This window comes from Excalfactoria chinensis, chromosome 11 (genome assembly GCF_039878825.1).
Source record: "Excalfactoria chinensis isolate bCotChi1 chromosome 11, bCotChi1.hap2, whole genome shotgun sequence".
NCBI classification, from domain to species: Eukaryota; Metazoa; Chordata; class Aves; order Galliformes; family Phasianidae; genus Excalfactoria; species Excalfactoria chinensis.
In genome coordinates, this window is record NC_092835.1 from 16156162 (window position 1) to 16183618 (window position 27457).

At 46.0% G+C, this 27457-nt stretch overlaps 2 protein-coding genes and 1 long non-coding RNA gene across 9 annotated transcripts; 1 reads left to right on the forward strand and 2 right to left on the reverse strand.

Moving 5' to 3' along the window:
• Positions 1-171: 171 nt before the first annotated feature.
• Positions 172-6452, reverse strand: GINS3 (GINS complex subunit 3). The gene is made up of 3 exons (XM_072346062.1): positions 6206-6452; positions 5355-5588; positions 172-3532 (listed from the first exon to the last, which is right to left on the reverse strand). The coding sequence occupies exons 1-3, from the start codon at positions 6383-6385 to the stop codon at positions 3302-3304; spliced, it is 645 nt and encodes a 214-aa protein (XP_072202163.1). The 5' UTR covers positions 6386-6452; the 3' UTR covers positions 172-3301.
• On the forward strand, positions 6253-25268 carry LOC140257073 (uncharacterized). 2 transcript variants are annotated; one of them, XR_011904943.1, is made up of 4 exons: positions 6253-6391; positions 7031-7101; positions 10222-10326; positions 25170-25268. It is a non-coding gene; the product is annotated as an uncharacterized lncRNA (long non-coding RNA). The 2 variants fall into 2 exon arrangements; XR_011904944.1 differs by lacking the exon at positions 25170-25268 and adding an exon at positions 12409-12643.
• CFAP263 (cilia and flagella associated protein 263) lies at positions 20801-26595 on the reverse strand. 6 transcript variants are annotated; one of them, XM_072346059.1, is made up of 10 exons: positions 26517-26595; positions 25939-26056; positions 25386-25550; positions 25146-25301; positions 24815-24895; positions 24469-24621; positions 24184-24291; positions 23642-23797; positions 22883-23022; positions 20801-20959 (listed from the first exon to the last, which is right to left on the reverse strand). In XM_072346059.1, exons 1-9 carry the CDS (start codon positions 26579-26581, stop codon positions 22903-22905), a joined length of 1122 nt encoding a protein of 373 aa, XP_072202160.1. In that variant the 5' UTR covers positions 26582-26595; the 3' UTR covers positions 20801-20959; positions 22883-22902. The 6 variants fall into 6 exon arrangements, with proteins under 6 accessions (XP_072202160.1, XP_072202159.1, XP_072202155.1 ...); XM_072346058.1 differs by lacking the exons at positions 25939-26056; positions 26517-26595 and having other exon boundaries at positions 20853-20959; positions 25386-25835; XM_072346054.1 differs by lacking the exons at positions 25939-26056; positions 26517-26595 and having other exon boundaries at positions 20853-20959; positions 25146-25835.
• Positions 26596-27457: the final 862 nt, after the last annotated feature.

A 27457-nucleotide genomic window follows, 5' to 3' on the forward strand; every position in this document is an offset into this window, starting at 1 on the left:
GATGCCATTGTTTCTGTGGTACAAGTAGTACATGGTGTTACAGTATGTCAGCCTTCAAAGTACTCCTTACTGCCACCTCTCTTGGATGCTGGTTTGAATGACTGCCTAAAGCTTCCTGGCTAGCAGGAGCAATCAACAGCTGTTTTTTTTTTCTGCTGACCAAAAATAAACCAAAGCCAGAGGATGAAATGATGCCTCATTTATGGCAAAGAAAGTCGAGGGAGTAAAGCAGCACTCTTATGAGGAAGCAGTTTGGATAGCTGAGAGTTTGTGCATGGATGACTGCAAAGCTCTTTGTGTTTAACTGGGCCTCAAACACCTGCAGCTGCCTCACATACATGTAAGACTACATGGAGCGAAGAAGCCTGGTGTGTTAGAAGTTCATGTGAAATTCAGCTGAGGAAAGCTTTTCAGTCTCACTGACCAACATGACAGCTCACTGCCAAGAAGTCCAAGTGACTCTATCTTCTGCTGCACCGGTGCACACAAGCTCCCTGGTTGTCACACACCACAGCATGGCACTGGAACGGAGCACACAGGGAGGCTGCCCAGCAGAAACAGCTTTTGAGGAGCTACTCAGACTAACATTGCCCTGAGGTGGGTCTAAGAGGAACAACTTTTAGGAAAGGACCGGACCAAGCCAGCCTGTGGGTTTCTTAGAAAACACATTGTAAGAATGTTCCTTTGAGTTTTAATGTGAACACATAACTAACCAGCATCCCAAATGTCACTTAATTTGGGTTGTCATAGAGAACAGTGTAGCAATGCTGTATAATATGTCCATGGGTTGCTTTTTCATAAACATCAGACATCATTAATCCTGCAGTGTGAAAGATGAGAAACACGGGGAGCAGTGACACTTAGAAGCTCTTTTTGTACCTCTTTTGTCCAGTTCAGTAAGCTATTGTGCCATTCTGATAATACAGGAGTTCAAATTCCTCTGACACAGCTTGCTGCTGCGCAATCATAAAGGACAGCCTGTGTTCATAAAAATTACAGAGCATTCTTTTGTCAGCTATCCTGGAGGCTTAACAGCAGCAGTGGGTGTCTGCAGTAGCAACAAAGTGCTTCCAAACAGAATAAAGCGTTCCTGCCAGAAATTAATACAATCCACAGAGTATCAGACCTACTAACAGAAAGAGCAATTAAAGATTGCAGGAGCAGATATTTAAGGGGTTTATGGTGCTTTCTTTTACTAAGCATTCAGGGTTACTAAGTGATATCTGACATTAAGGACTACTTCAATCTCCATACTCTGAAACTGGCTGCACAAAACATTGGCAAGCGTACACCATCTGCTTGGGATTTGTACCCAGAAGTAATGATGAGAAATGTTCTTACAAACACAACAAAATGAGTTCGGAGTCATCAAATCTAACCTAGAAACTGAGGAGAGAATGATTTTTGGTTATAAAGCAACTAGATCTCAAAGCAACCATCTTAAAATAACACTTCCAAACCTAAAATGTTTTTATCACAGGTGGAGTTAAACTTGTTTCCCTTACAGCTGGATGCAGTTTTGACACATGACTTGCAATCTGTGCTTTAGCAGGGTATGAACAGAAACAGCCAACTCCCACCTGTTGGCCGTTGTGCTGCTGAAAAGGTACCATGGAATCACCTCCATGAAAATGCAGACTTGCAACCTGATAAAAGCTATTGATTTTTTTTTTAAGTGTCTGTGCCGTGGCTTCAGCAAACTGCTGCTACTCACGTGGGGTATGTCAGACAGCTGACTGCACCTGACTGCAGGAAAACAGTTCTTGACCACGTCACCTAAAAGAGAACAGGCATGGGATGACCAGGACTGCATTGTCCTCTGCAGATGTGACTTTGCAGAGATCTGCACTACTTGTGACTAATGTCTCTGTTCCTGGACAGCTAACAATGGACACTTTACATTAAATAACTTCCCCCTTAAAAATCTTTATTCAGCATAAAAATCCAGAAATAGAAAATAGACAAATGTTACAGGAAAATGTCTAGGCTACTACATACAGCAGCATTTGAGCCTGTATGTACTCCAAATACTTTGTGAGGCACAGTTTCCAGTTAGTCTCTCCAGCAGTGCTGAAGCCAACAGCCTGCCCCCTCTCATGACCTCCAGGGCAGAGCTTCAGGGGAATGACCATGCATCGTTTGCACTGCAGGTCTTTAGTCTGAAGAATCTGATGGCTGTGTATGCTTGCAAAGACAAGCAACTCCTACAAGACTTGGTGCATCAGATCTTGAAGGTCTTGCATCAGAAATGCTGCTGTCTCCCAGTGACTCCTGGAGCAGGAAGGGGTAGGATGATAAACGCTGGGCTGTTTAATGAGTACCAGCTTCAGTCTCTCCTACTGGCAGTGATAACATTTACTAGAATCACTTTGCAGATGGATCGGAAGGAAGGAAACTCAGTTCATTTGCTCTGTCCCTCTACTGCTAACTGAACTTAGTAAGCAGATTTTCTCATGGGGAAAAGAGATGACACAGGTTGATAATGGAGGATGATTTCCATTAAGGCACCTGCTTTTAACCCAGCCCAGACTAACTTTTGATGCTCCTGAGAAATGAGTGCAAGAGCTCAGCATTTGCTGCAGAAACGCATCCATCATAAAAGGCACTCAAAGCAGATGGGAGCGTCCTCCATCACGTGCAGCGCTGATCCCACAAAGGCTGGAAAGGGAAGAAAAGACAAGGCAGCTCCTCAGACCTGCACAGGTGGAGAAGCATTCTCTGAGGTACTAATGCTGTGTACAAAAATCAGCAAGGAAAAGGATCCCTGTCTCATGGAGAGCATCTGTTATACTTAAAATGTACAAGAAATGGGAAAAGTGCGGTGTGATTTGTAGCACTTTTTTTTTCCTCCACATATCTGGGGTTCTCCAAAGAACAGGGAAGCTGGAAACAGATGTTCCCAGGAGGCTGGTATGGAAAGGATGGAATACAAACAATTACACTTGTTTTCCAAACAGATCTGGCACTGCGAATATCAATTTGGAAGATAAAGAATGATAAATATCAATTACCCTTTTAGAAAATCCTCTCATATCCTTTCAGCCACTTAGCAAGCACTATAACCACAGATCCTCAGGGGTGGTATGAGTAAGCTGTAAGGCTATCCAGCAATGTGATGTGATCTATTTTTAATATACTTGCCATCTGCCTTCAAGATTTGCACTAGGCTAATATGAAGATGTTAAGAAAGAACTCCTGTTGATGGACAAGGAATCTGTCCTTTCCCAAAGCTGATTCATCTTTCTTTTCTGTGACTATCAATGTCGGTGTCCTCTGTTGCAGCCACCTGTTCTTCAGGCTTTTAACCATCCATGTCTGTAAATTTTCTTTTCCCATAATTCTGGACCAGACTGGAAACTGTGATTTGTGAAGCCTGTCCCTTTTCCCAGCACTGGAAGTCATTCAGCCCCTTCTGGCCAGCTTGAAATAAGGCTCGCTCTAACTCATCCAGCCGAGCCACCAGACTTGACGTGTCCTCGTTGTAGGCATTCTGAGAGGAGTCCATGATACGACGGAAACGGCTAATAAATGTCTAAAGAAGACAAGCAGAGTTATTGACACATAAAAGCAGAGGCTGCTTCAGCTTGAATGCTAGAGACCTTTCAAGACATGGGAGATGCTCACAACTAGTGCAGGGTCTGCCAGGACTGCTGTATGCAGCATCAATTAATCCTGGTTGCAAAGACCAACTACTTCCTGCATGAGCTTGGAGAGTGAATATCTGATACAGCAGAGAGGAAGCATGCATGGAATTAGATTTGTCTGCTCCCTAACGACAGACTTGAGAAGACGAGAGGGTGTAACACAATTAGCATCTATTCCATCTCACTTAACCAGTGGAATGAATCTTGTGCCACAGCAGCTGGTGTAGGAACAGACAAGCTGCAGCTTGTGAATGGACCAGAAGATACGTCATCACTGAGGAGCATTTGGCATGCTGAAATAACACTTGCCCCCTGCTCAAATCTACAACTAACACATAACGTTTTTAAAAAGTAAAAGGATATACTAAAAGGCTTTATGCCCAAACAAAAATAAGGAGTCAAAGCCTTATTTATGGTGGTGTTTCTTTTAAAGTAAAACAGCACAGCTTTTTTTCGTTTGCTTTCAACAAGCTGCACCTTGCATGCTTTGATATTTCTGTCAACTCGTGATGTGTGCTGAAGTGATTCTCTTGCTAAGACATACATCAACAGAAGGAAAAGATGACAAAAGGTGTGATCGTCTCCTCAAAGCAGAAAGCAAGCTCTCAGCAGACCACTCTAAGAAAGGAATAATATTTGATAATTTCATGAATGAACTTAATGGAATAGAAATTACGTTTATTAGATTAGCAAATGACATCCAGGAATAGGAGGAGGGATGACTGTGGACACATCAGAGGACAAAAGCAATAATTCACAAGTAATCCTGGCAAACTAGAAATATGGTCTGAAAATCATAGGATGTCATTTAGCTGGGACTGCTGCAAGGTTCTACGTTAAGGCAGAAGTAATTAACTACAAAAATGCAGGACAAAGAATGATGGTCTGCATATGCAGGCTTTACCACCTCACTATGGACTGCAAACCAAATGTGTCAATGTCACACTATCGAGAAAAATAGAAAAGCTGTGACGTGATGAGCAAACAGCATAATGGCCTGGAAAATTCACAGAGGAGTCTTTCTGTTTCCAAGGGCACAAGGCAGGAAGATGTGTGCTGTTCAAGATGCTGCCTGTCAAAGCAGATGGAGCTGAACTGGAAAAATACCAGCAGTGATCCAAGGTTAGAAAGCATGACACATAGTGAGGTACCAAATGAATTGGGACCATTTATCCCAGAGTGAAGAAAACCAATGTTCAAATGCATAATAGCCTTCTTCAGGAAGGAAGAGAATAATCTGTTCTCAGCATTTACTTTGTGTGAGACAAACAGAACAGAGCTTGTATTGCTGTGAAACAGATTTTGTTTAAGGATGGTGAAGCAATGGAACAGTTGCTCAGGACAGTATGAAGAGAGCTTTAAAAACAGGTTAAAAAGCAAAAAATAGGGTAAATAGGTTCTGCCTTGCAGCAGGGGGACAGATTAAATACAGCTGTACCCTCTTTAGTCCTGTTTTACAGGATTTTCTGAAATATATTTACAGCATGGCAACTCCAGGCTAAAATCCCACTCTTGGATGCGCACTCAAGGCTTCCACTGATATTAACAGGCAGCCCCATTCCCCAATGGGGTCGTATCATTTGATCTAGAAATCTTTAATCCATTCAGAAGCCACCTGAATTGGAACAAGCTATTTTTCCTGGAGTCTGCTGGGAACAAGAAGATATACAAACACAAAGACAAACTTCAGGCCTCAGCTCTAATACTTGCCTGCAGGATAGTCTGAGCTATCTCAGGGTTCTCTGGGTTGTCGAAGTTCAGGAGCTGGGAGCCAAATCCATAGTAGTATGGCCCCATTTTATGCAAATCGACCACATTGGCATCAGCGCTGAACACTGTCCTCCACGCCTCCTTGTAGATCTTCGGCAGCTCCACAGAGATCAGCCTCCTCTTGCTGTCGTGCAGCCCCTTGGCCAACCACATTGGGATCTCCAGCTTTGAGCCCTGCGTGAAGAGAGAAAGACAAAGGTTGTTCCCAGGGAAACACACGCGGACCAGCCCTCAAAGCTGACGGGAAACTTTCATAGTGAAGATCTGGTATTACAAAGGGCCAGTTTTGTGCTCAGAACAGCCTCATGCTTATGGAGGGTAGATGTAGGCTGAATGTGAGGAAGAAGTCTTACAGTGAGGCGCTGGCACAGGCTGCGTAAAGAGAGGTGGTGGCTGCCCCATCCCTGTGGGCTGGCAATGGAGCAGCCTGATGGAGCTGTGGTGTTTCTATACACGGCTGGGGAGTTGGACCAGATGGCCTTTAAAGGTCCCTTCCAACTCTAAGGGCTCTATAGCTATAACTGTGATATAAGCCAGTCGCTATTCAGAGGCACTAATTTGAATAGTTATTACTGCATTATTACTATATATATTTGAATAGTTATTACTGCAGGATTCCGGCTCTTTGCGTCTACCTCAAAAACAGCAAATCGGCCCCTCAATACCGCTGATGGAAGCAGCCCCGGCCCGCGCCTCGCACTCCCAGCACGCCCCGCGCCGCTGTCCCGCTGCCCGCCCTGCGCCGCCCCGCGCGGTGCCTGCCGGGAGTTGTAGTTCCCGCCGCCCGTCACCTCAGGGATGCAATCCCCGGAACCGGCGCCGCTCCCTTGGCCCAGCGCGAAGGCCAGGCGGGGCAGGTTGCTCTCGGCGCGGCTGGGCAGCTTCTCCTGCGACATGAGGATGTCGTCCAGCGATAAGAAGTTCTCCTCGGGGCCCAAGCCGGGGCCCACCGGGAAATACGCCTCCGCCATGCTCAGGTAAGTGGGCGCGCAGCCTCTCCCGCTCAGCCGCTAGCGGGCAGCACTGCGCATGCGCGCGGAGAATTCCCGCCCGCCGTGAAGGCGGGAACGGGCGGTGAGGGGCGGGCGGTGCTGTGGGAGATGAGCGGCTCCGTCAGTCACAGCCGGGCTAAAGCAGGTCGGTGGCCGTTTATTCAATCCTGCACTACTGCATTTTTGCACTGAGAGAAATAAAACGCAAGGGTGCGGGCCAGGACGTCATTGAGACCTATTCGCGTCACGTACCAGCAGCGTGTGCTGCAGGAACCTCCTGTGACAAATAGATTTTCCCAATGAGTTACAGAGCAATTTCCAAAAGTACCTTCAGAATGATAGCTAAGTAAAAATATTCCCTTCTTCATCAAGTTGGGAGGGCAGAGACCTCTCATGTTCGTTGTACTGCGCAGCTCGGCCTGTTTCACGTCTCAGTTGGTGCTGCCCCTTGGCTAACGTAAATAGCATTAAATACACGAAGTACGACAGCTGAGGAAACTGCAGGGATATGGATGGGAGCTCTGGGGGAAGGCTGGGTTGCCTCCTGTCTGATATGACACCACAGCCGGGGCCATTGCCCTGAATCCTTTCCTGGCACTGCCTGGGTTGTTCCTTTTCCTCCAGCACTTCCACTCTCAGGATCAGATTTGCATTTCCGAACTGGTTGCCTTGCCTGTGGCAGAGAATTCTTATTGGTAAGTAATGCTGGATTTGTGACACGAGCTTTTGCAATCCCTTTGTTGTGCAAATGCAGGCAAATAACTGAGGTAAGCCTATTGGCTTCAGCAGGATTACCCAGAAGAGAGCAGAGTGCTATGTCAAATGCATAAATATTGCTCTCAGGAGCAGATTCTGCAACCGAGGACAGCTTTAATTTGTAAGGAAGAAGCATAAGTCACTAAATAAACGAAGGACAGAACCAGTTTCCCATTCAGCTTGAATGTGAGAACTTTTAGCAACGGTACTGTCAATATAGCACACATATTTACATCTCAAAGTGACATTCTTTATCTGGTAGAGGATTGAGTCACATATTGCAGGTAGAACAGCTGCAGGAGGAAGGGCTTTAGGGTAACCAAGCATCATTACTATGGGAAAGCAAAAAACAGCACTTCTGGCTTCCAGCTTCTAACCAGCATCTCTCAGGAGGAAGGCAGCGATGTCAGCAGAGTCTTTGGCCAGTTTGTAAAATTAATGTCAAAATCTCTTAAGTACATTCTAAAAAGGAACACTGGAGAGAGAAGATAAACTGCATGCTATAATTGGTGTTGCAGACAGCGTGTTTAGCCATCAAAGGGAGTACAGAAGCAGTTCTAGAACTTTCCAGTGTTTTCTTCCCCAGTGTCACTCACTGCATGAGTTCCTGTTCATAAGGAAGCGGATTCAGCGATTTCAAGGAATTCTTACCTGTCGTATAGTTTTGCTGGTAGGTGAAAAGCCACAGTTAGACAAGCAGCAGGTATTTCATGAACATTCCCTGCTTTAGGCAATGCCATGTTGCTCAAGCTTTTTATGGTGCAGATGGGATCTTGCATTTGGAGTCCCCAAGGTGGCAATTTACTATTGATTTTGGGTAGAAATGTGGAAAAATGGTAATTGTGATACCTGCCTTCAGCAGGTAAGAAATGAAGGAAGTTGCTGATTACAGCACAAGACTGTAGATCTGCAGTCAGTTCCAAAGGGATGAGATCTCTGACACTTTCGATGTCTCGGGGTGGCTGTGATGATGGAAGTAGAACACTCACGTGGTGTGGATGAAAGAGAAACGCTGTGTTTGTTCTTCACAGGGAGACCCTTTCCTACCTGAAATACACTCAAGCAACTGAACAAAGCATTGAGCCCTTCCCACAGTCTGAAACATTAAATGTCAGCAGTTTCCTTTTTGTTGTGTCTCAAAGTTCCTGGTAAATACCATAGGGAAACAATGGGAATGATGCTCTTCCAGTTCAGTTGCATGCACTCCAATGCCATTCAACAAAAAGATACTCAGTGCCCAGAGAAAATATATATGATCTAATGAATCGATCTTTGTGCACAGAAAAAAAGCCAATTGTTTTGCAAAAATTATATGAAAACTGGAAAATAATGACTTGTGTGAAAAGAAGATGGGAGGAAGGGAAGGGAGTGGCTGTATGAGCCTCACATTCCATACCATGTGAAGGTGGTAGAATTTGTATTGATCTGGAGAGTCTGCTTATGGGAGTTACTTATATGTTGAGGTGTATCCTCAAATCTGACAGCTTTTCTCTTTAGCATGAGCTACTCCTTGATGCCATGAACTCTATCTTAGTTTTCATGTAACACCCCTGTAGCTGGTCAGTGATATAGCTCATTGCCGATAAGTCAACAGTGTGCAAGCTTCATCAGCTCAATATCCAAGGATGTTGGAATAAAAGCAGCGGAATCCTGTGTGAGATTCTATAAGTGAATACATGTTTGTGGGCTGCACTCGGTACTGGGTTTTATCACACAAACCCAGATGTGGATTTTTGGCAGAGTTTTAATCTCCTCTAGGAGAGCTCTGCGTATCTATTGATTTTTCTCATTTTCTTGTAATCCTGTATTTGCCAGCAGAGCTAGTAACGTAACAGAAGAGCACTTTCAGTGGGGAAAGTTTGGCAAACCCGCAGTAATCTCATTGAGATGAATGATGGTTTTAGACCTTCTTTTCATAATATGGGGTTTAAAAAAATCTGTCTGTTCCTCACAGTGGAGTTTCAGGGCCAAATACCTCCATGGCATAAATAGAAATCTGCTAAGGAATGTGCAGCTCTATCTGGTAATTTTCTTGTTGTTGACAGTGTACTGTAATATTACAATGTTACGATATTACAGTTGACAGTCCTTAAAAAGAGTAAAATCTTTTCTGATTAACGCTCCTCTGCATATGTTTTTCTTATCTTTTGACTGATGGTTTCCATCCTGGAGCCACCAAATGCCTTATATGAGTGCTTTAAGTAATGTGTTGCATGCATGTTAGTTTAGCCATGTGTGAGGACTCGTGTGCAGTACCAAGCTGTTTCTCTGCTTTGTTTTTCAATTCTTACACTTCTTGGGGGTTCTTGGAAGCTCTTTACTTTGGGGGCAGTGGGGCCTGGCATAGCTGCCCAGAGCAGCTGTGGGTGCCCCATCCCCTGAGGTGCCACATTGGAGCAGCCTTATCTAGTGAGAGGTATCTCTGCCTATGGTAGGGGTTGGAACTTGGTGAGCTTTAAGGTCCCTTCCAACCCAACTCATTCTGTGGTTCTTGCTTCTCCGTGCAATTCCTTGTCCCTTTTCAACAAGGGATGCTAAAGTGGAGATGGTTAGCATATCTGGAATGGTACTGATGCATGAATCAAACCCTGATGATAAAGATCTAACACGATGACCTCAAATGTCCCTTCACTTTTAAATTTTCCCCTGCATTCAATTTCCTTACTAACAATTAGTGGAGGAAATAATGACATGACCACAGTTTGCTCTGACTGCCCAGACCAAAATAGCTGTTTCTGCAGAGCTAATTAGGAATGACACACTTAAAAACATCGTGTTTCAATTGTCAATTTAAGCTTTAGAGCTAATGTATTGTGGAAAGCCATTTTCCTGAGATGCAAGAGAGATGGTATTGATTCCCTCCCCTAATTTGGTAAATGGGTGTGAATATTCCAAATTCAGCAAAAAAGAAAAAGAAAAAAAAAAAAGGCCGAAGAGTTAATCCTGGACTACTGAAACAACTCTACATGAACTGCGGGTTCATATGAATTTATAGCGTGTTAGACATAAGGCTTTGTTACCCTTGGATAATGTGCTAACACTGTCTGTGTCCTCTGCAGGTTCATGGCTCTGACAGCATTGGCTTGATCTGCAGTCCCTGAGCTTGACTCCACTAATAGCATCACCTGCTGTGAAGGTTCATGGAATGAAAGCTGTAACTCCAGGTGAGAGATTGGTTTGGGCTATAAGTGTTGCATTGCCTTACCATCAGCCCAGCAGTGCAGTGGCATGATGGCCTGGAGCTGATGTGAATGGAACTATGGAATGTAGACCAAGAGCTGCAGAATCAGAATATGCTATCTTTAATACTGAAAATGGGAAAGCATTTTAAAGTACATAGGGCAGACTTCCTAAGATATTCTTGTGTAGATTATGCAGCATACAGAGCATAAGGGGTCAATTCTTGAAGGCATTCTAATCTCCTTTACTAGATGTAATATTCCCTGGCTCCTGCATATGTGCGTAGCTCCCATCAGGGAAAATGGTAATGAATTTGCATACTAAGGAGAAAATAAATCCTCATTCCCCTTCAGTAATGTATAATGTCAACAAAAGTCTTTGATGAATGCAGACTCTTCTTAATTAGATGCTTGGGTAGGAGATTATTAATCCATTTATCTCAAATTCTAATTGTGCTATGAATCGCTTGCTGGTTTATGCCTAAGTTTATGATCATATTTATCTTCATAGAACCTATCAAGAGTCATACTCATAAATGAATATTTCTTGAAAGTTGAATTATTGTATTCTTATTTTTATTCCCTTCCCCAACATACATATACGCGAATATTCTGCAACCCTCACTCTGTTAGCCAAGAGCATATCCTGAAACATAACAATTCCACAATTGCCATTTCCACAGTAGTGACATCTGACCTTTAAAAAACATGGATTTCTGCACCAGTGGCAGCCAAAGAAAGCTGACTGTCGTGGCAAAAGCAGGTCTTTACGTACCCTAATAATGGAGCAGGCATGGCTTGAGGGCTTGCCAGATTTCAACTGCACATTAAAATTAAAAGCTTAGGTTGTGATACTAATGTATAAATACTAACAATCCCACCGACCTAAACATCATCTCTAGGAGATTCTAAGCAAGCCAGTCAATTTGTTAAAAGCACCTGTAGTTGCTTGGCTGACATACGTTTACCTGGATACTGCTGAGGATTTATTTGAAAACACCCTCAGGCAGATGCTTTCTTCCTTTGGACGCTCAAGTTGGCCTAGTTGGCGGCTCGTGGTGTTTACTGCAACAGCTCCATCTGCCGAACAACTCATAAATCACTGGCACTTCAGAAAGTAACAGCCAATGATATTCTCCCTATCAGCTGTGCTATTAGTGGCCCTCTGGGTTTCTGTGTCTAGGGCAGGCTAGATAAGAACAGACTAAGTGGACCATGCTGCAGTTCTTTTGTGTGTATGCACTGGCACAAGAGAAGGAGAGAGAGCAACAGACATAGCTGGCATTCAGTAAAGTTAAATGAATTATAGTGAATGAAATCACTTGATTGAACTGACCCTGTTTTAGGTAGGGTGCTGTACAGGACTTGCTGTGTGCAGGCAAAGGTGGATGTAATAGCGCCATCCAAATTGTGCAGTGGTATCTGAGAATGGAAAAACTTACTAGAGTGTTGTTTGTAGTTTTGTTTTTTTTCTCCTGTATCCTATACTTTTAGCTTTCTATACTTTTAACTACCATTAAAGAAAAAAAACAAACCACTAAAAAAAAAACCAACAAACAACTGACACAGTTCCTGTTTAAATACCAGGGCAGATCATTTCTGGTACTGTGGGCTCCTAAGTTTGATTAGGCTCCTAAGGTGATTGCTTTTCAATGACTTTACTGATGCCCCAGCTGACAGCTTCTCCCATTTTTGGGCTGATTGTCCTATCCAATATAGTGTGTTTCTTGTTAAGGCCCCCACCTCTCACTAGTGAAAGAATTCAGGCTAAGGTGAGGCTGACTCTTCTTCTGTCCTTACGCTTCTAGGAGTACTCTTCATGGCAGACAGCGTATATGTGCTGACATGCAGCTGGGCTCAAAAGATGCCTGCACAGTTGAGTGTCACTGCATCTCATTTTTTACAAGAGACTGATTTGTAGATGTCTGTTTTGGTTGTACCTGGCAGGCTCTATAAGCAAAGGTTTCTTGTTGTCTGATATGCAAACACAGAGGGGTTTCTTGCACCACCCACCCTGCAAAGCTAAAGCCTCCTGCTTCCCTTTTTTTCCCCACCCTTTGCTCTTAGTTGAAGAGCTGCTGAACATGTTGATGTGTCTCATCACCTTGCTGCCACATGAACCGAAGCCACAGGAAGGGGAGCCCCGGGTCAGTCAGAATTGCTGCAGGACAAGGTCATTAGCCTCAGCATCCTCCTGCAGGCATGCGTGGCAGCAGGCGTTGAAAGGATGATGTATGGAAGTGCAGGCTGAGCTCAGAACAGCTCAGAGTTCTGCTACCGGTGCAGTTTGTGACTTGGAGAAAATCAGCCCTCTGTTTTTTTCAGTTTTCTTATCAGCAGAGAGAGCCTCTGGGCCGTGTAGATATCTCTTGCCTCATCGAGACTGGAAGGACTCATTAACTTGTACATTTCAGTGCTTGAATTGCTATGTGGGGCCAGACCCTGCTCAATGCATCAAAGGGAGATTTTATGGTTGATAAAAACAGCGGTAAATTGCCATCTAGGGAACTCCAAATGCAAGAAATTCCAGCAGTTTTAACAGAATTCCCATCTAAACCACAACAAGTTTTAGCAACGTGGCAATATTCCCTCAAACAAGAAACATTCGTGAAACACTTGCTACGCATCTAAGTGTGACTTTGAAGAATTACTTGGAAATTGCTGAATCCAATCCCGTGTAATAACAGGAGTTCATGCAACAAATTACACTTGGTGGGGTAAAAAAGGATTGTAAACTTTAGATCTGCTTCTATTTTCATTTTGGTTATTAGAAATACTGTTTGCAATCCAGACTATAGCATCTGTTTTATCTTATCACTTATAGTTCACTCTAAGGGAAGGAGGACTGTGGTCCTTGTGCCTCTCAGGGACAGGGCAAGTTAATGTTTAAATTCCTCCCCTTCTCTCCTCCAAACCTCTCTGTTTACTTTTCTTATTAGCTTAATAATAGCCCACTCAGTCTGCAAGCTCAGTTTTCTCTTGAGCGTTTTTTCTGCCATTCTTTCTCACAGAGCTAGTCTTGAAAAATGCATTTTGATTCAGTCTATGTTCCTCTTTTGGAACTAGTAGGTGTCATTCATTCTGGTGAGTTCCTCTGCATTTCTGCTCCGTGGACTGAATGAAGCAGAGATTCTGCCAAAAATAGATGCGAGCTCTTGTAATTAAAAATTGTGTATGTGCAATGTGACTAAATCAAGATAGATAACAAATTCAGTGTGAAAAGATACCTTTTCTGCCCTGGAGTCACAGTATTAATGGAGAATAATGATTTCAGTTCCTCTCTGCCTTTGACAAAGTTGAAAGCAGTGTTAAGATGGTGCTGAGCTTTCTTTGAATACTGTACTGCATGCTACTGTTTAGTCAGTCTTATTCATTCTGCTTTGTAACTCTTCTTCTTTAGCGTAGCACATGATGTTGCAACAAAGCCCTGCTCTCTGGTTATGCTATTAGTATTTTGGGGGCCCATAATTTTAAAGGGGATTAGAAGTTTTCATGACAGGATCTTACTTTACATCAGCCCAGCAGTGTCAGCATCAGATCCAGGCTCTCTGGGCTGCCCCAGAAGACAGTGACCAAGAATCAAAGCAAAATCAGAAGGGGATACTAAACTCATGCTGATACCATCACCTTGCCTTCATGTGAAGTTGCCTGGCGTGACCTCAGCCACACAGAACAGGTCTATGGCCTCAGGTTCACCTGAAACTCTATGATCCTTTTTATGTCGTTGCTTTTTTTGTCAGCTGCAGAACATTCCAGCCATCTTTCCAGAGGGGGTGAAGGAGGGCAGTCAGGACAGAGCACCTACCCACTGAACCTGAAAGCACGGCAACTAGGTGACTATTTGTCCTTTTGCAACTGTAGAATCCCTGTAACAAATGCTGCAACATCTGGAGCTGCTGAGATAGACTAGCAAGCGTGTGGCTTCTATGTCAACCAAAGGAACAGCCATTGCTATCATAATCTCTCTTAGATGTAACCTTATTCCTTCAAAATCAGTTTTGCTGGAAAATACTGTTTTACAAGTGATCTAAGAGTAACATTTTCAAGCCTGGTGAACAAACTTCACAGCCCTGCCCTTTAACATCAAGAATGTTCTTTTTGACTTCAAGAAGCCAGCAGGTACCTTGCATCAATAGACACACAGTTTTTTGTCTGCTTGTTGTTCAGTGATACTCCATCAATATTGCCATCCTGCACTTGGCATCATCTGCATCATCATCTGTTCATTACCACGTTTGTATTTCTGAATAGAAGCTTAAAACCTTTGTTATTTTACAGGATTTTAGCTTATGGTAGAGTTTTGGTGATGGTCACAGTTCTGTGCAGCCACAGGTGGATGTGCATGGCAGGTAGGCCGGGAATGCTCCTCAGAAAGCACAAGGCTCTGCTTACATCTGATATATCTAAGTGAGTTTCAAAAACATGGTGACTGCCATCTCTTTTACACCTACAGCAGGTGAAATCGTGACAAGATGCACACTGCTACAGCTCCCGTGTGATGATTAGAGCAGATTCTTTTTTTCACTAGATTGTATGGGAAGATTGTGGTATTTCTTTCCTCTCAGACTTGTACTACTTTCTTGCAGCCCCCACAATTTCCCAAGAAATTCACACTGCAGACACAGCCATATCATTAAGAGGCTTCTTGAAGTGGTAAGAAAATGGGACTGCACTGAAATCTGTCAACTTCTGAGGCTCGCCTTGAATAGTAACAGTGGTTGTATTGAGCCATGGGATTCACACCAAGCTTGTCATATCTTTCTTTGGCTGCTGACATTCCAATTGCATGTCAAACACTGCCTTAACACACAGGCGTGTTGTGAAATATGCTGTCAAATAATGAAAATTTCAGACATCGTGCAGTGATACTTTGCTAATCATGGAGATTTCATGCAGTCCTTTATAATTCCTCTCCCATTTCTTATTTGAATAGAAGTTAGGATGTGATCATCGTGGATTAACTTTTAAAGGGGCTCTTGAAGGATCTGGGGCAATGTGAATGGAGCTTTCTCATCTCCTGCAGTGTTCTGGACCAGTTAAATTCCACCCCAGCAGCTCATCACGGAGCTGTTGACCCTGCCAGGCAAGGCTGAGCACAGTCTGTGGGCAGTGCAGCGTGCACGGTGGATGCTCTGAAACTCAGACAACAAGAAAAGTCCTTGCACTAAGATGTTGACAACTTGTATTAGAGTGAGTAATGTGCTGGGATGCATGCCAGCCTCCTAGACCTTCGTGTTATGGCTGCAGAGTAAGCAATTTCAGTGCCAGTTAATTGCACTTGAAGATATTGTGGTGGTTGTGGTATCTAAACACAAAATAGGCGGAGATGCAGAGTAATGCTTCAGGACATGGTGACTTTAGTGTGAAGGAATCAATGGAGGACTTTGAAGTTTACTCTTGTTTTCTTTGAAGATATTTTTCTTCTATCTCATGCTGGCACTAATTCAACAGATATTGGTTTCTGTTGTTTTTTAATACTAAAACCCAGGGATTCGGTTGTCATAGGGATGCTGGGATACAGTTCTTAGCCTCTAACATATAAAGTAGTTATGGCTGACCTGGAGCAGTTTATTACTTAACCACTTCTGCGTCTACCTTAATGCTTACGTGCTGCAGAAATGGCACACTTTGTCATGTTTGTACCTACCCTCTTCTTAAACACAGTTACCCCAAAGAAGAGGACTGCAGTGCCTACTTAGTGTGAAGGGAGGATATGGGACACTGGGATCAGAGTGCTGCCTGTTTCACTTTACATCCTTCTCGGTGGCCTTGTGTGTCTCTGGGTCTAATTTTCCTATCGTCTGTGAAAAGCTGTAACTTTTTAGGGTACTTTGGGAGATCAGCAGAAGAAAAGATTCATAGCTCTGTTAATGCAGATAGTTCTCTCCTATGTCTCCAAGCTTGTCCAGAATCTCCTCCAGAATATCTACAGAATGCTTAATGCTAGCATCTTTGACAGCTGAGAACGAGGGAGTTTTGACAGTGAGTGTTAAAGCTGTCCTCAGCAGAAGGGGAAGAGCATGGCTGCGTGTTAACCACTGCCAGCATCTCATCAGTCTATATGGGCTCATATGCAGCAGAGGCTGCAGCTGTGTTTTCTCACCATAGCAGACACAAAATAATGAGTCACTTTTCAGGACCATCCAAGCAAAGCTGGGTTTACCTTAATTGCTCTCTATTTTTCTTTCAGTGTATTTTGCTAAATATTCATGAATCAACTGTGTCCACAAATGTGAGCAAATGTAGTTTATTTTCTTTAGGAATATTCCACTAGATATCGTTGCTAGAGATAACATTCAGGTCTGTGTTATTTCTGCAGAAAATAGAGCCTGAGTTACTTACAGAATAGATCTTAAAATTGGCAGTATCTTTTTGCTGAGTCTGATATATGTTTGTTGGAGAGTTCATCTTGCAGTATAAAACAATGGAGGTTTGGAAATGCAAACCTGTTCTAAATCTGTTTGATATTATTCATTGCCCTTTGTGGTAGCATTGCTGAAATGCCTTCAAACAAAATACCAATATCAAACCTAGTGGATTTCATGAAGTCTCTGCCTAGTATTTCATTTGTGAATCAGAACTTTAATTTGGGCTGAGCAGGAAAAAAAACAGTGTTTCTTTTACAGCTGGAGAGAAGATTCCAGCAGTATTTAGCAGCCATGTTGCTTCCCCAGATACCAATGCAAGAACCATCCCATCCCCAAGAGAAAACTCCCCTCCTCCCTGTCTGCCCACTCCTCCCTGCAACACCACACAGCACCCACCAGCTGCTGGCACCATTCTCCTGGGTCTGCAGTGCACCTCTGGGCATTGACCTGTATGGCAGCCGGTTACCCTCCAATCTTTAGGATTGTTCTGAGTGGACTAGAGCCCAACTTCAACCATCAGTTCAATCCCTGAACTTCCTGCTGAAATTAATGGACTGCAAGATTCTTATTGACTTCAGTGGGCTTTATCTCCCATGATTTATTCATTTGCTCTCTTCTGCACCTAAAGCTTTTCAGTGGTACCTGATCTGTACAACAGCTGAATGCAGCTCTGCCATCCCTGCTTATTGCTGAGTTTCTACATACCCTTTGGACTGCTATATTTGAAAAGCACCTACTAGGAAACTACTGAGGGCCCCACCATTAATGGTACCCACCAGCAGCTCTGCTGCCTTAGCTCTAGCTCAGTTTCATCCTCTTCTCTGCTAGAGATGCACAGCAGAGTACCTTACCCAGACCGCCCTCCTGTTGCATTTTGATTTTAATTATTTTTCCCCTTTGAAGCATTTTACTGCTTCCGTTGCTCTGCTGAAAGCTTGCGTGCTGTCTACCAGTCATCTGGTCATGTCAAGATTTCCCTGTTGCTCATTGTTTTCCACCTTGCCCTTTCAGAGTGTTTAACCTTCTAATTGCATCTTTCACCTTGTTGTTTGTGCCACATCACAGCACCTATCTAATGATGGCTGTTAAGGCCTTTAGCCAACTTGGTAGTTTGTTTGTGTCATCAGCACCCTGCACCTTAGAGCATGCATAGGGCACAAACACTCTTTCTGTCCCTCTGCTTTTTGTTTTTATCTGATCAGATCTTTCTGTTTAGCCCAGGAGCAGATTGCAAAGCCCTTCAGTGTATTCTTAGGAGATAATTAAAGTGCTGCAGCCTTTGTATGCAGATGAGGATCAGGTTGGTTATACTCACTGCAGGTAATGCTGCATTTCATTCAGCAGCTTGTCTGCACTGGATGTTTGATGTAGATGTATTTGCCATTATCTAGTCTACTCAGCTTGGGTTTTGCTACTTAAAACAGCGATTTGCAACAGATTTCTCATTGCCACAGGGCAACAGCCCTCATTCATGCCTGAAGAAGAGTCTGAGGAGCATGAGCAGCAGATTTCTTTGTCAGCCTTGTTCCCTTAATGGCATTGTTTCTCGTGTTCTCAGTTCCAAAATTATCTGGTTGCACACCATAGACCCATATAGCTTTGCAATTTAACCTTAGTTCCTTGTCCTCTACTGGTCTGTGAGCTTGCTTGTATACAAACCATTTTATTTGTCATCATTTATATTAATGTTATATTTAAAACTTTGTGGTGCTTGGCCTGTGAAAGGATGCTTCAAATCAAGCCAAGGTAAATGCCTCTATAAATACAGTTGCCACATTTATACTGGATTATATTCAAACTGCGTGGAAGGAATGGAGTTGAACCAAGAGGGAAAGTTTATTTTTACTGTCGATTGCTTTAGGTGGCAAATCATTTCATCTGGCTTGTCTTTTGTTGTGGGGACACACACTCCTGCCTTACAAAACTGCTGCAGTTCAGAGACAGCAGTTTCACCTGGACTGGTGCTAAGGTGCCTTCTGCCTCTTACAAAAAGTGTGTGCTGCTGCCTAATTTGTAGGAAGGCTGCTAAGTGATGTGCTTTAGCTTCATGAAGAATATACAAGAACCCCTGTTGGCTGTGCAGGTATAATTTGGCAGACCTGCAGCATGGCTGAATGTGGTTTCAGTGGAGCCAGTCAAGTTCACTGGGCAATACTTGATAAAATACTTTGGTACTTTGATAAAAACAAGGTAAGGCTTTCTGGAAATGACTGCACACCTTGCGTACCTCACATTTAGGATTACCATCCTTGTGGAAAAGACACCGAACATTACTAACAGGGTGGCAATAGTATATATTACTGTAACTAATACACAGTGTTCACATTAGGAGTAAACATAAGTTTTGTTTTCACTACTGTTTCTTCAGAAACAGACACTTGATGTACTCAAGTAGGGTATGGACATGATCCAAAAATCAAATCCTTACCTATTTTAGACAGATGCATAATCCTGCACCTAATACTATTTTAGCCTCTATTCGCCTCTGTTCCTTGTTTCCATTCTCATCCCCATACAAGGAGATGGATCTGTGAAAAAAAAGATACCAGGAGGCTCTCTATGAATCTTACATCTTTAACCTCTGCTGAATTTCTGTAATGCAAACTCCTTTTTCCAGTGCAATTGACTAAGGAAAGTCACTTCTTTAGGGGCGGGTGAATTCATTATACTTCAGTGTTTGTTAGCCACCGAAGCTTCTCCATGTTCATACTATTTGCATATATAATTATGTGTATTATATATATATATATATATATATATACACATTCCTTAGATGCATGCTTACCATATATATAATATATTTAAATAAGATGTGATGTTGGTAAAGATGATCTGGTATAGAATCACAGAACCAAGAATCAAGTGCATCTCCTGGCTCCACACAGGACCATATTCTGGTACACCTCTCTGGAGTGGATTTGGGGCAAGAACAGATAGGGATAGCATTACATTAGTCCGGAATACAGACCTCTGCTTTCAAATAGAACAATCAGCAGACATTCAAACTCAATTCAAACAAGCTAATATTTTATGTTGAGATGGGAGTATCGCCCTGTGCCAATGCAGTGCTCAGTAGGGATGCTGCACTGTGTGTCTGGGGCTGTGTCGCTGTCGTCTTCTCATATTCCAAGGCTCAGTGAGAAGCTTTGTGTCCTTGCTGTACCCTCTAACCAAAAGATATCAAGTGTTGGAGTGTCTGCTCTCTGGGGATGTTACTAATAAAGCACTCTCCAGCTGGCTGCCAACCACTGCTTTTTAAAAATAACCAAAACATGGGAGGTTACAGAACCCATTAACCCCAGGACATGTTATTATCCCTACAACAACAAACATTTTATGAGCTAAATTACAGCTCTGACAACAATATGCCTTAGAAAATAATGAATTGGGCCCTACAAGCCACGAAGCTGGCTCAGAAGTATCCTTCTTTTTTCTCAGTGGGCCTGAGATTTTCCTTAGTATTCTTCTGATGGCTGATTCTTCGTGATTTTCAAGTTTTCAAAAGTTGTTAATTTCCTCCCTGCTGAGACGTTGCTCCTGAGCTGGGGCTGCTAAATATTGCGAGATGCCACAGTCTTCTAAAGCCCAATCATTAATTAGTAAGACAGCTTAAATTAAATGCAAATTTACAACACAGATATACCATCCTGAAGTGCTATTAGGAGATGCTTTGTTGGGGTACTTCATCCTCCTTCGCTGCTGAAAGCATTGTCAGGAAGATGAAATGAAAGTCAATGACAAAGCAACGTGCACTGGTACCTGTCACCTGGCGGACATGTGTCACCTTGATGGGCCAATTGCTCTGGTTCTTTCTAACCAGTTTAAAAGGGAATTTTGGTGCCATACGCAGGTGAGGCTCACCTGGAGCCTGCAGCCAGCTCTCCCCTCCTGCCAACATGGGGAATGCAGCAGCTGGGCTCTGCAGCACTTCCAGCCCCTGGTTTGGATGTGTCTGTCTTCCAAATAGTTCAAAAAATGTCATTGGTTTGAAGTTTAATTCTGAGGTGTTGTGTGTAATTAAACCTTGACATTTGAAGTCATGAATGAGCAAGCTTTATATTTTAGTTTAGTCTCAGAAGAATGTCAGGATGCAGAGAGACATGAAATGACTTTATTAAATTAAAAGCTTCAGACTCTCTGTAGGCATGTAGTTTGTGCTGCTGGGAATGGGCTCTTCAGAAATAGCACTCTGGTCCCGCTAAGCTGAACCTTGGCTCTTCTCGAGGGAGGGATGGAATTGGGATGTTCCACTGCAGGAAATAGAAGGCATGAGTCAGTTCTCCCCATCAAAGAATGCTTCATACACCATCAGTGCTCTTCCTTTCCCCAGAATGTGGGCAAGGCCCAGGAAGCCCAGGCTGTTAGCATCCCCAGGCCCTGCCTGGGACGGAGGTGGAAGCTGGATCTTATTGCCTTCTATAATTAGGCAGAATACCTTTCTTTTCACCAGTGCCTCTGTGAGGCTGTTCTTACAGTGTTCCACATGCAGATTCAGATTCAGCAAAATATGGAATGATCATGTTCTTTAGTCCAAAAGCCTCCAGGAGAGAGATGGTCACCTGTCGCCCGTTGGCAGCCACTAAGTGGGACACAAGTCATTACTGCTGCTGTTTTACTGCCAGACCACAATCAATGCTGAGCCTTTTATGTGCTCAGGACAGAAAACATCTGTGACACTCTGCCTGTGACTGCAAAGCCACAAACAGAGGCCTGCTGTCTGCCTCTTCTGCCAAGCTTGAGAAAGCAATATGTAAAACTAGGCTCCCAAGGCTACCTAAATTGGAAGCCAAATAAATTCTATGCCAAATAAATTCAAAGATATTGAATTTATAGTTATTTTCATGGCATCCCAAAAGGAGAAAACAAATGAGTTGCTTGTTTTCAGTGCCCTCAGTCTGTAGTTTAAGGCTAATTGTTAAAACCATCTATTTTGACTTTTTGGCCTATGTAAGGCAGGCAGGACTGCAAATGCAGTTTTCCGAACGAAGTGCTGTTTGGCAGTGGAATTCCTAATGTACAGTGAAGAGCATCTTTCATTTCTGTCACCAAAAAATTACCAAAAAAAGCCCTGCATGCAGAAACCTTTGTACATAAGTCCATCAGGAAAACATCTCCTCATTCTCTGGAGGTATTATGCAATGCCAAGAACCACCAATGAGTTGAGAAAACAGCCATCAGATTCTTGAGCCATTTATACTTGTCCTTCCCATCAAATCTTTCTCAGCAAATGAGACCAGAGCCCAGAGGGTTTCATAACGATCCCAGCGAGGTCAGGCTCTGTCATCCGAGCTGCACTGAGCCTGCTGCTGGTCTGAAAGCTTTCGAGTCATTGTCCGAGAGCAGACTGCCTCCATGTAATGATCCATCCGACAGCGATGGCTTCTGAACACAAAACCTGTGGCATTCTGTAATTCTTCCTCTCTCATCTCTTTCAGGCCTTTAAAAATTACTTCAAAGTCTTTCCATTCCTACGGTACACCTCTAAATTTAGGCTCTGTGTGGACAACCCTTTCTTTCTCCTTTTTGTGCAAGCCCAGTAAGATTTTAGCATTGATGGGGTTTTTAATTGTTCTGTTGTGAAGCACATAAACACAGAGCCCTTTGGCAAGGGCACAAACTAGAAATAAATTGAGTTCTCATCCTTATAATAGAAAAACAAATGCAGTATGGATCTGTCCGTTAAGCCAAGGGCACGCTCGCCCCTTAGAGAATGGTCCAACCACACGAGCAGACCCTTGTTAGTGACTGCAGTTTGCTTTTCCAGACAGATCTCACTCTCCTGCCTGTCAAAACTGCTTTTTGATGGCTGCTGCTGTAACATGCTGCCATGGATCAGCCTGGCCCTGGGTACCCCTCTGACACTGCTGCTGTACTTCTATGGCTTATATGTCATCTGCTGCTCAAAGGACTCCATGTGGACACTGTTTGTTCTCTGCCCTGCCCAAAATCCAGCTGCCACCTGTGCAATACAACCGTAAGTTTGAAACAACCTTGTCTTATGTATGGAAATTTACATCTCCTGCAGTGAGGAGATGCTTCCCATCTCCAAGAGCAACTTGAACTTGGAAGCTGTGCTGGGACTGACCAGAGAGAAGGCCTCACAACAGAGCTGTGGTTACTTCATCATTTCAAATGGTTTCACCCCCCTGCACCACTCAGGGTGCTACAGTTACCCATTTGACAGCGGATTTCCTCACAAAGCCAGCTCCCTCTGCAGCTTCCACTGCCTGCCCTGAAGCATCACACAAGGCAGGTGCAAGTTACCAGACATCTTGACTTGGTTCCATGCCCTGTGGTGGCTTTGCAAGGTCATCTGCAAGGGGGGAAAAGAGAATATCTTAATGAATTCAGTCAGCAGCGATATGTTGTGGAGAAAGCTGCTGTATGGCATTCCCCTGCACCCACCCTGCTCCCACCTGCTCTCAAGTGCTCTCTGCAGCACTTGAGCTTTGACAATGCTCCTCTCTTATCTTCACATCTCCTCCCAGGCTGCAGGAGTTGTGCCAGGGCCAGAGACAAAGATACTGTTCTTGGAACTTTGCCATGAACTCATGTTTGTCGGCTCTTGGCCAGATACAGCCATTCCTTACCAGGCAACAGTCAAGATACAGATGAGGAAGAAACGTTTGAGATCATCGAAGAGGACCGCCAGCACTAGGGAGCCATCGGCTGGCTGGGGTGCTGCAGCCAGACACATCCCAGGCTCTGTGTGTCCCCTTCTCCTTTACACACCCTTCAGGTTCCAGCATGAGCCCAGCCTGATGGTGCAGCCTGTCAAGTTACATGCTGCATCCTCACCTCCAAGCTCAGTTGTTAAAATTCAGCCTCTGTTCTGGGGGTAGGGAGCAGCCAACAGGAAGAGCCTCCAGCACTGCCTGCAGCAGCACACCAGGAGACAGCACCCAGCCCACTCCTGGCCCCATCTCCCTCACCTCAGCAATTGCCACCTTCCTCTCCCAAGTCTTGATACTCTTTTCCAGGTCAGCGACAGCCATCATTGTCTGCACGTAATTCATCACAGGAGGGGTGCTGTAGTCTGACAGCTGCTTCTGCAGCCTCCCAATGAGACTCTTCTCTTTGGCTTGTTGCTGCAGGAGGAAAAGTAACAGAGGGCAAGGATAGGGCAGGATTAAGGAGGGACACGATGCAATGCACCCACCCATGCCTCTATCCCATAGTGGGGCTGCCCAGAGCCTTGGTGGCCCAGCCTCTGTGTCCCCAGGCTGTGACATCTGTGCTACTTCTCACTGGGGAGGACAATGCTGATGAAAAGCTCGAGGAAAGAGAGCTTCAAGAAGGAAGCGGATGGACCCTGGAGGGGTAAAGTCCACAAAGGGGCAAAGCTGCCCGTCCCCACCCACAGCAGGAGGAGCTCCAGGACCTATTCTCTGTCCCACCACGGAATGCAGGTAGCTATGGCCTAAAAAAACATCCTCTCAAGTGAAGTCTCAGTGATTCCCAAAATGTCTCTTACCTCCTTCACAAGAGTAGTTTTTCTTTCAGTCTTCTCCAGCATCTCTTTCCTCTGGGAGATGTCTTTCATCAGAGCTGTCGATGTTTCCATGGCACTGTGCAGCTTTTTCTGGAACACAAGAGCAGGACAGTGGCAGCAGGTGCAGCGGCAGATCTCCAGTCCCTGCGAAGCCACTGGAGTACTCGGGACTGAGACATGGAAGGCTGCAAGAGCTGCTGGTCAGCTTGTGTGTGACTATGGGGAATAGCAGGAAGGGCAAACGGGGGCACTGGGATCTTCACTCACCTTCCAGAAGTCGATGATCTGGATCTTCTCTAAGGCCAGCTTTAGCTGCTGCAGCTCCTTATTCTTCTCATCAATCTCCTCCTCGTACTGTGCTTTCTTAACCTGCAGCAACTCTGCATGGACCTCACTGAGCACGTCTCCCACCTGTACCTTCTGCAAGCCCAGGGAAACAGAGCTGCAGAGTGCTGATCAAAGCTCAAACTCAAATGAAAGAGCTTTTCTTGGTGGGGAAAGCAGACTTAAAGCACAGGGTCGTCTGCCTGGGTGCAAACCTGAGGCTTAAAGAGAGATGCCAGACAGCGTGCTGCTGCCCACATCCCATCCTGGGTGTCCAGGCAGCACGCACCTGCCTGAGCTGCTGCTGCAGCTTCTTCTTGTAGCTCCTGAGCAAATTGCTTTCTAAGCGCAGCTTCTGCCTCATCAGTTCCTGAAGAAAGAAAGCAGATTAGAGAGTGGCAGCAGTGCCTGGGAGGAGGCAGAGCACCAGGCCCCATGCTTTACTGTGCACTTTCCCTTTGTTCCACCTGTACTGCAGCCCTCACACCGCTGCCCTGCCTCGCCTGTGCTCACAGGGTTAGTTGCTAAGACAGCCTGAGAGAATGAGGCAGCTCATGCAGGGGCATGGGAACAGATATCAGATGACAGACCAGGCTCAACTTCTGCCATGCAGCACTGACCCTCTGGTGGTTCTTCTCCTCCAGGTATCTCAGCAGCTTCTCAGAAGCTGTGATGCTCCCTTTCTTGTTGGAGATGGCTTTGACAATGTCTTCCTCAAAGTCACTGGCAACTTTCTTAATATCAGCCCACCAAACATCTGCTTCTCGTATGACTGCCTGTAGAAACGAAGCCGCATCACAGTCAAAGAGGTGTGAAAAGCCACAGTGCCGCAGGATGCCTCGATATCCTGATAGCTGTACCTCGAGGTCGTGCAAGGTCTTCTCCGAGTCCTCCTCCATCTTCTGAATGTCACTTTTCACGTCCTGCAGCTCCCGCTCAGCCAGATCACATTTCTGCTCCGCTGTCAGGGCTGCAAAGTAGGCCGCTGAACTGCTGCGCAGCCTGGATCTGGACCTGCCCCGTGTCTGCAACAGTTGAGTGACAACACAGACGCCATTGGAAAACCAGCACCGACCAACTGCTGCTGTGTTTGCATGTATTCCCAAAGACAGTTCAGTGTTCAGATAGCAGAGGAGCAACGTGCACTTGGCAAGAGGGATCTGCGTGTGGATGCACACAGGTCTGGATGAGCTGGGAAGAGGAGGATCAGAGCACCCTGTTAAAGGACTGGGGCATGAGCCCTGCTTCCCCGGCATCATCTCCCCTATGCATTTACCTTCTCCACATCACTCCGTGGCAGCCTGGCATGCAGAAAGGTGAGTGAGCCCACACCTATACCTTGAGGCCCAGCACACCTGTTTTCAAGCTGGGGTTGGGGTTAAGTCACTCATCCCGGCCTGCCCCACTCCGTACCAGTTTGGGTAGCTCTGGTGGGGAGCCGTGCTGCGGGGAGCCCAGGCTGCTCTGCTGAATCTTATTGTACTGGTTCTCAAACAACTTCACCCTGGCCCTCACCAAGTCATTGGCATGGCTGCAAAGCAATGGATGCGTACTGTGACAAGTGCAGTGGGCAAGGGAGAACAACCCAATGCAAAGCAGGCCCCCCTAAATAAGGAGGGCTGCAGATCTCCCCTCCACCAACCAGGACACAGATAAGACCCTCAGAGCTGTGCCTGCTCAAAGCCAGACCCCAGGCGCTGCCAGAGCCTGGGACAGGGACCTGCAGGAGGGATACTCATGTGGCTGAGGGTGGCTTGGCCTCTGTGTCCTTGTCCTGCCCACGATCCTGTCCCTGCCCTTGTCCCATCCTTGTCACTGCCCCCGTCTTATCTCTGCCCCGGTCTTTCTTTGCTCCTCTCCCCGCCGCTGCCCCTGTTGTTCCGTTCCAGCCCGTTACCGCCCAGGCTCCGGCCCCGTGCATCCCCTCGCCCCGCCGCCCCCTCCGTGTCCGTGTCCGCAGGCCGCTGCCCTCAGCTCGGCCCCGCCGGTACCGCTTCTGCTCCACGCGGTCCCGGAGCTGCGGCAGGGGCAGCGCGGCCAGCTCCAGCTCCGCCATGGTGCGTCCTGGCAACGGCGGCGCGGGGCGGGGGGGTGCAGAAGGAGGGGAGGGCAGGACGCTCGCGGGGCTTCCAACGGCCGTCGTCGATCGGTTTCGTTTGTTTCTCCGCTTGCTGGAGCCCGCGGGCTCCTCTCGTTCCCATTCATTTTGCAGAGCGGAGGTTTTACTGACCCCAGCGGCGCGTGCTTTCCGGCCGTGTCACCCCGCCCGGCTGTGCCGCGGGAGGCAGCTGGGCTTCTGCGGCCAGCTGTGAAAACAGGGACAGTAATGGAGATACGTGGGGACAAAATGAAGGCTGGACAAGCTGCGCACGTGCCCCGGGAGCAGCAGCGCAAACCCGCGGGGCTCCGGTCCCGCCGTCGGCGCTGAGGCTGCGTTAGCTTTGCTCAGCAGCACGTACCGCCGACGTGCGCACAGGGGCGCACCCGCCGATTTCCATAATTAGACCCCGCTCCGACTCCGCGGGCGGCCCGGCGGCACGGTACTGCTCGTGCTGCTCGTGCTGCGGTTTGGATCGGGGCTGCGCTGACCCCACGTGCACACGGCCGTCTTGGACCGGCGCGGCGCTACCCCGGCCCTCGGAAGCGACTCCGCCGCCATCCCCGCCGCGCGCGGCTGACGGGCGGGGCCGGGCGTGACGTCATCGCCCGGCGGCGGGGGCGCGGCAGACGGTCCTCCTCTCCGCCGGGGGGCGCCGCAGCGGACGCCTCTCGCGGCGGCGGCGGCGCGGACGCGCGGCGCCGTTTCCGGGTCGGCTGCGCGGCGCTCGGGGCCGGCCCAGGCTGCAGCCGCCGGCACCGGGCCCCGGCCTCGGCTCAGCTCCGCGCCCGCCGCCCCGGGCCGGCCCCCCCCCCACCCCCCCCCCCGCGCCCC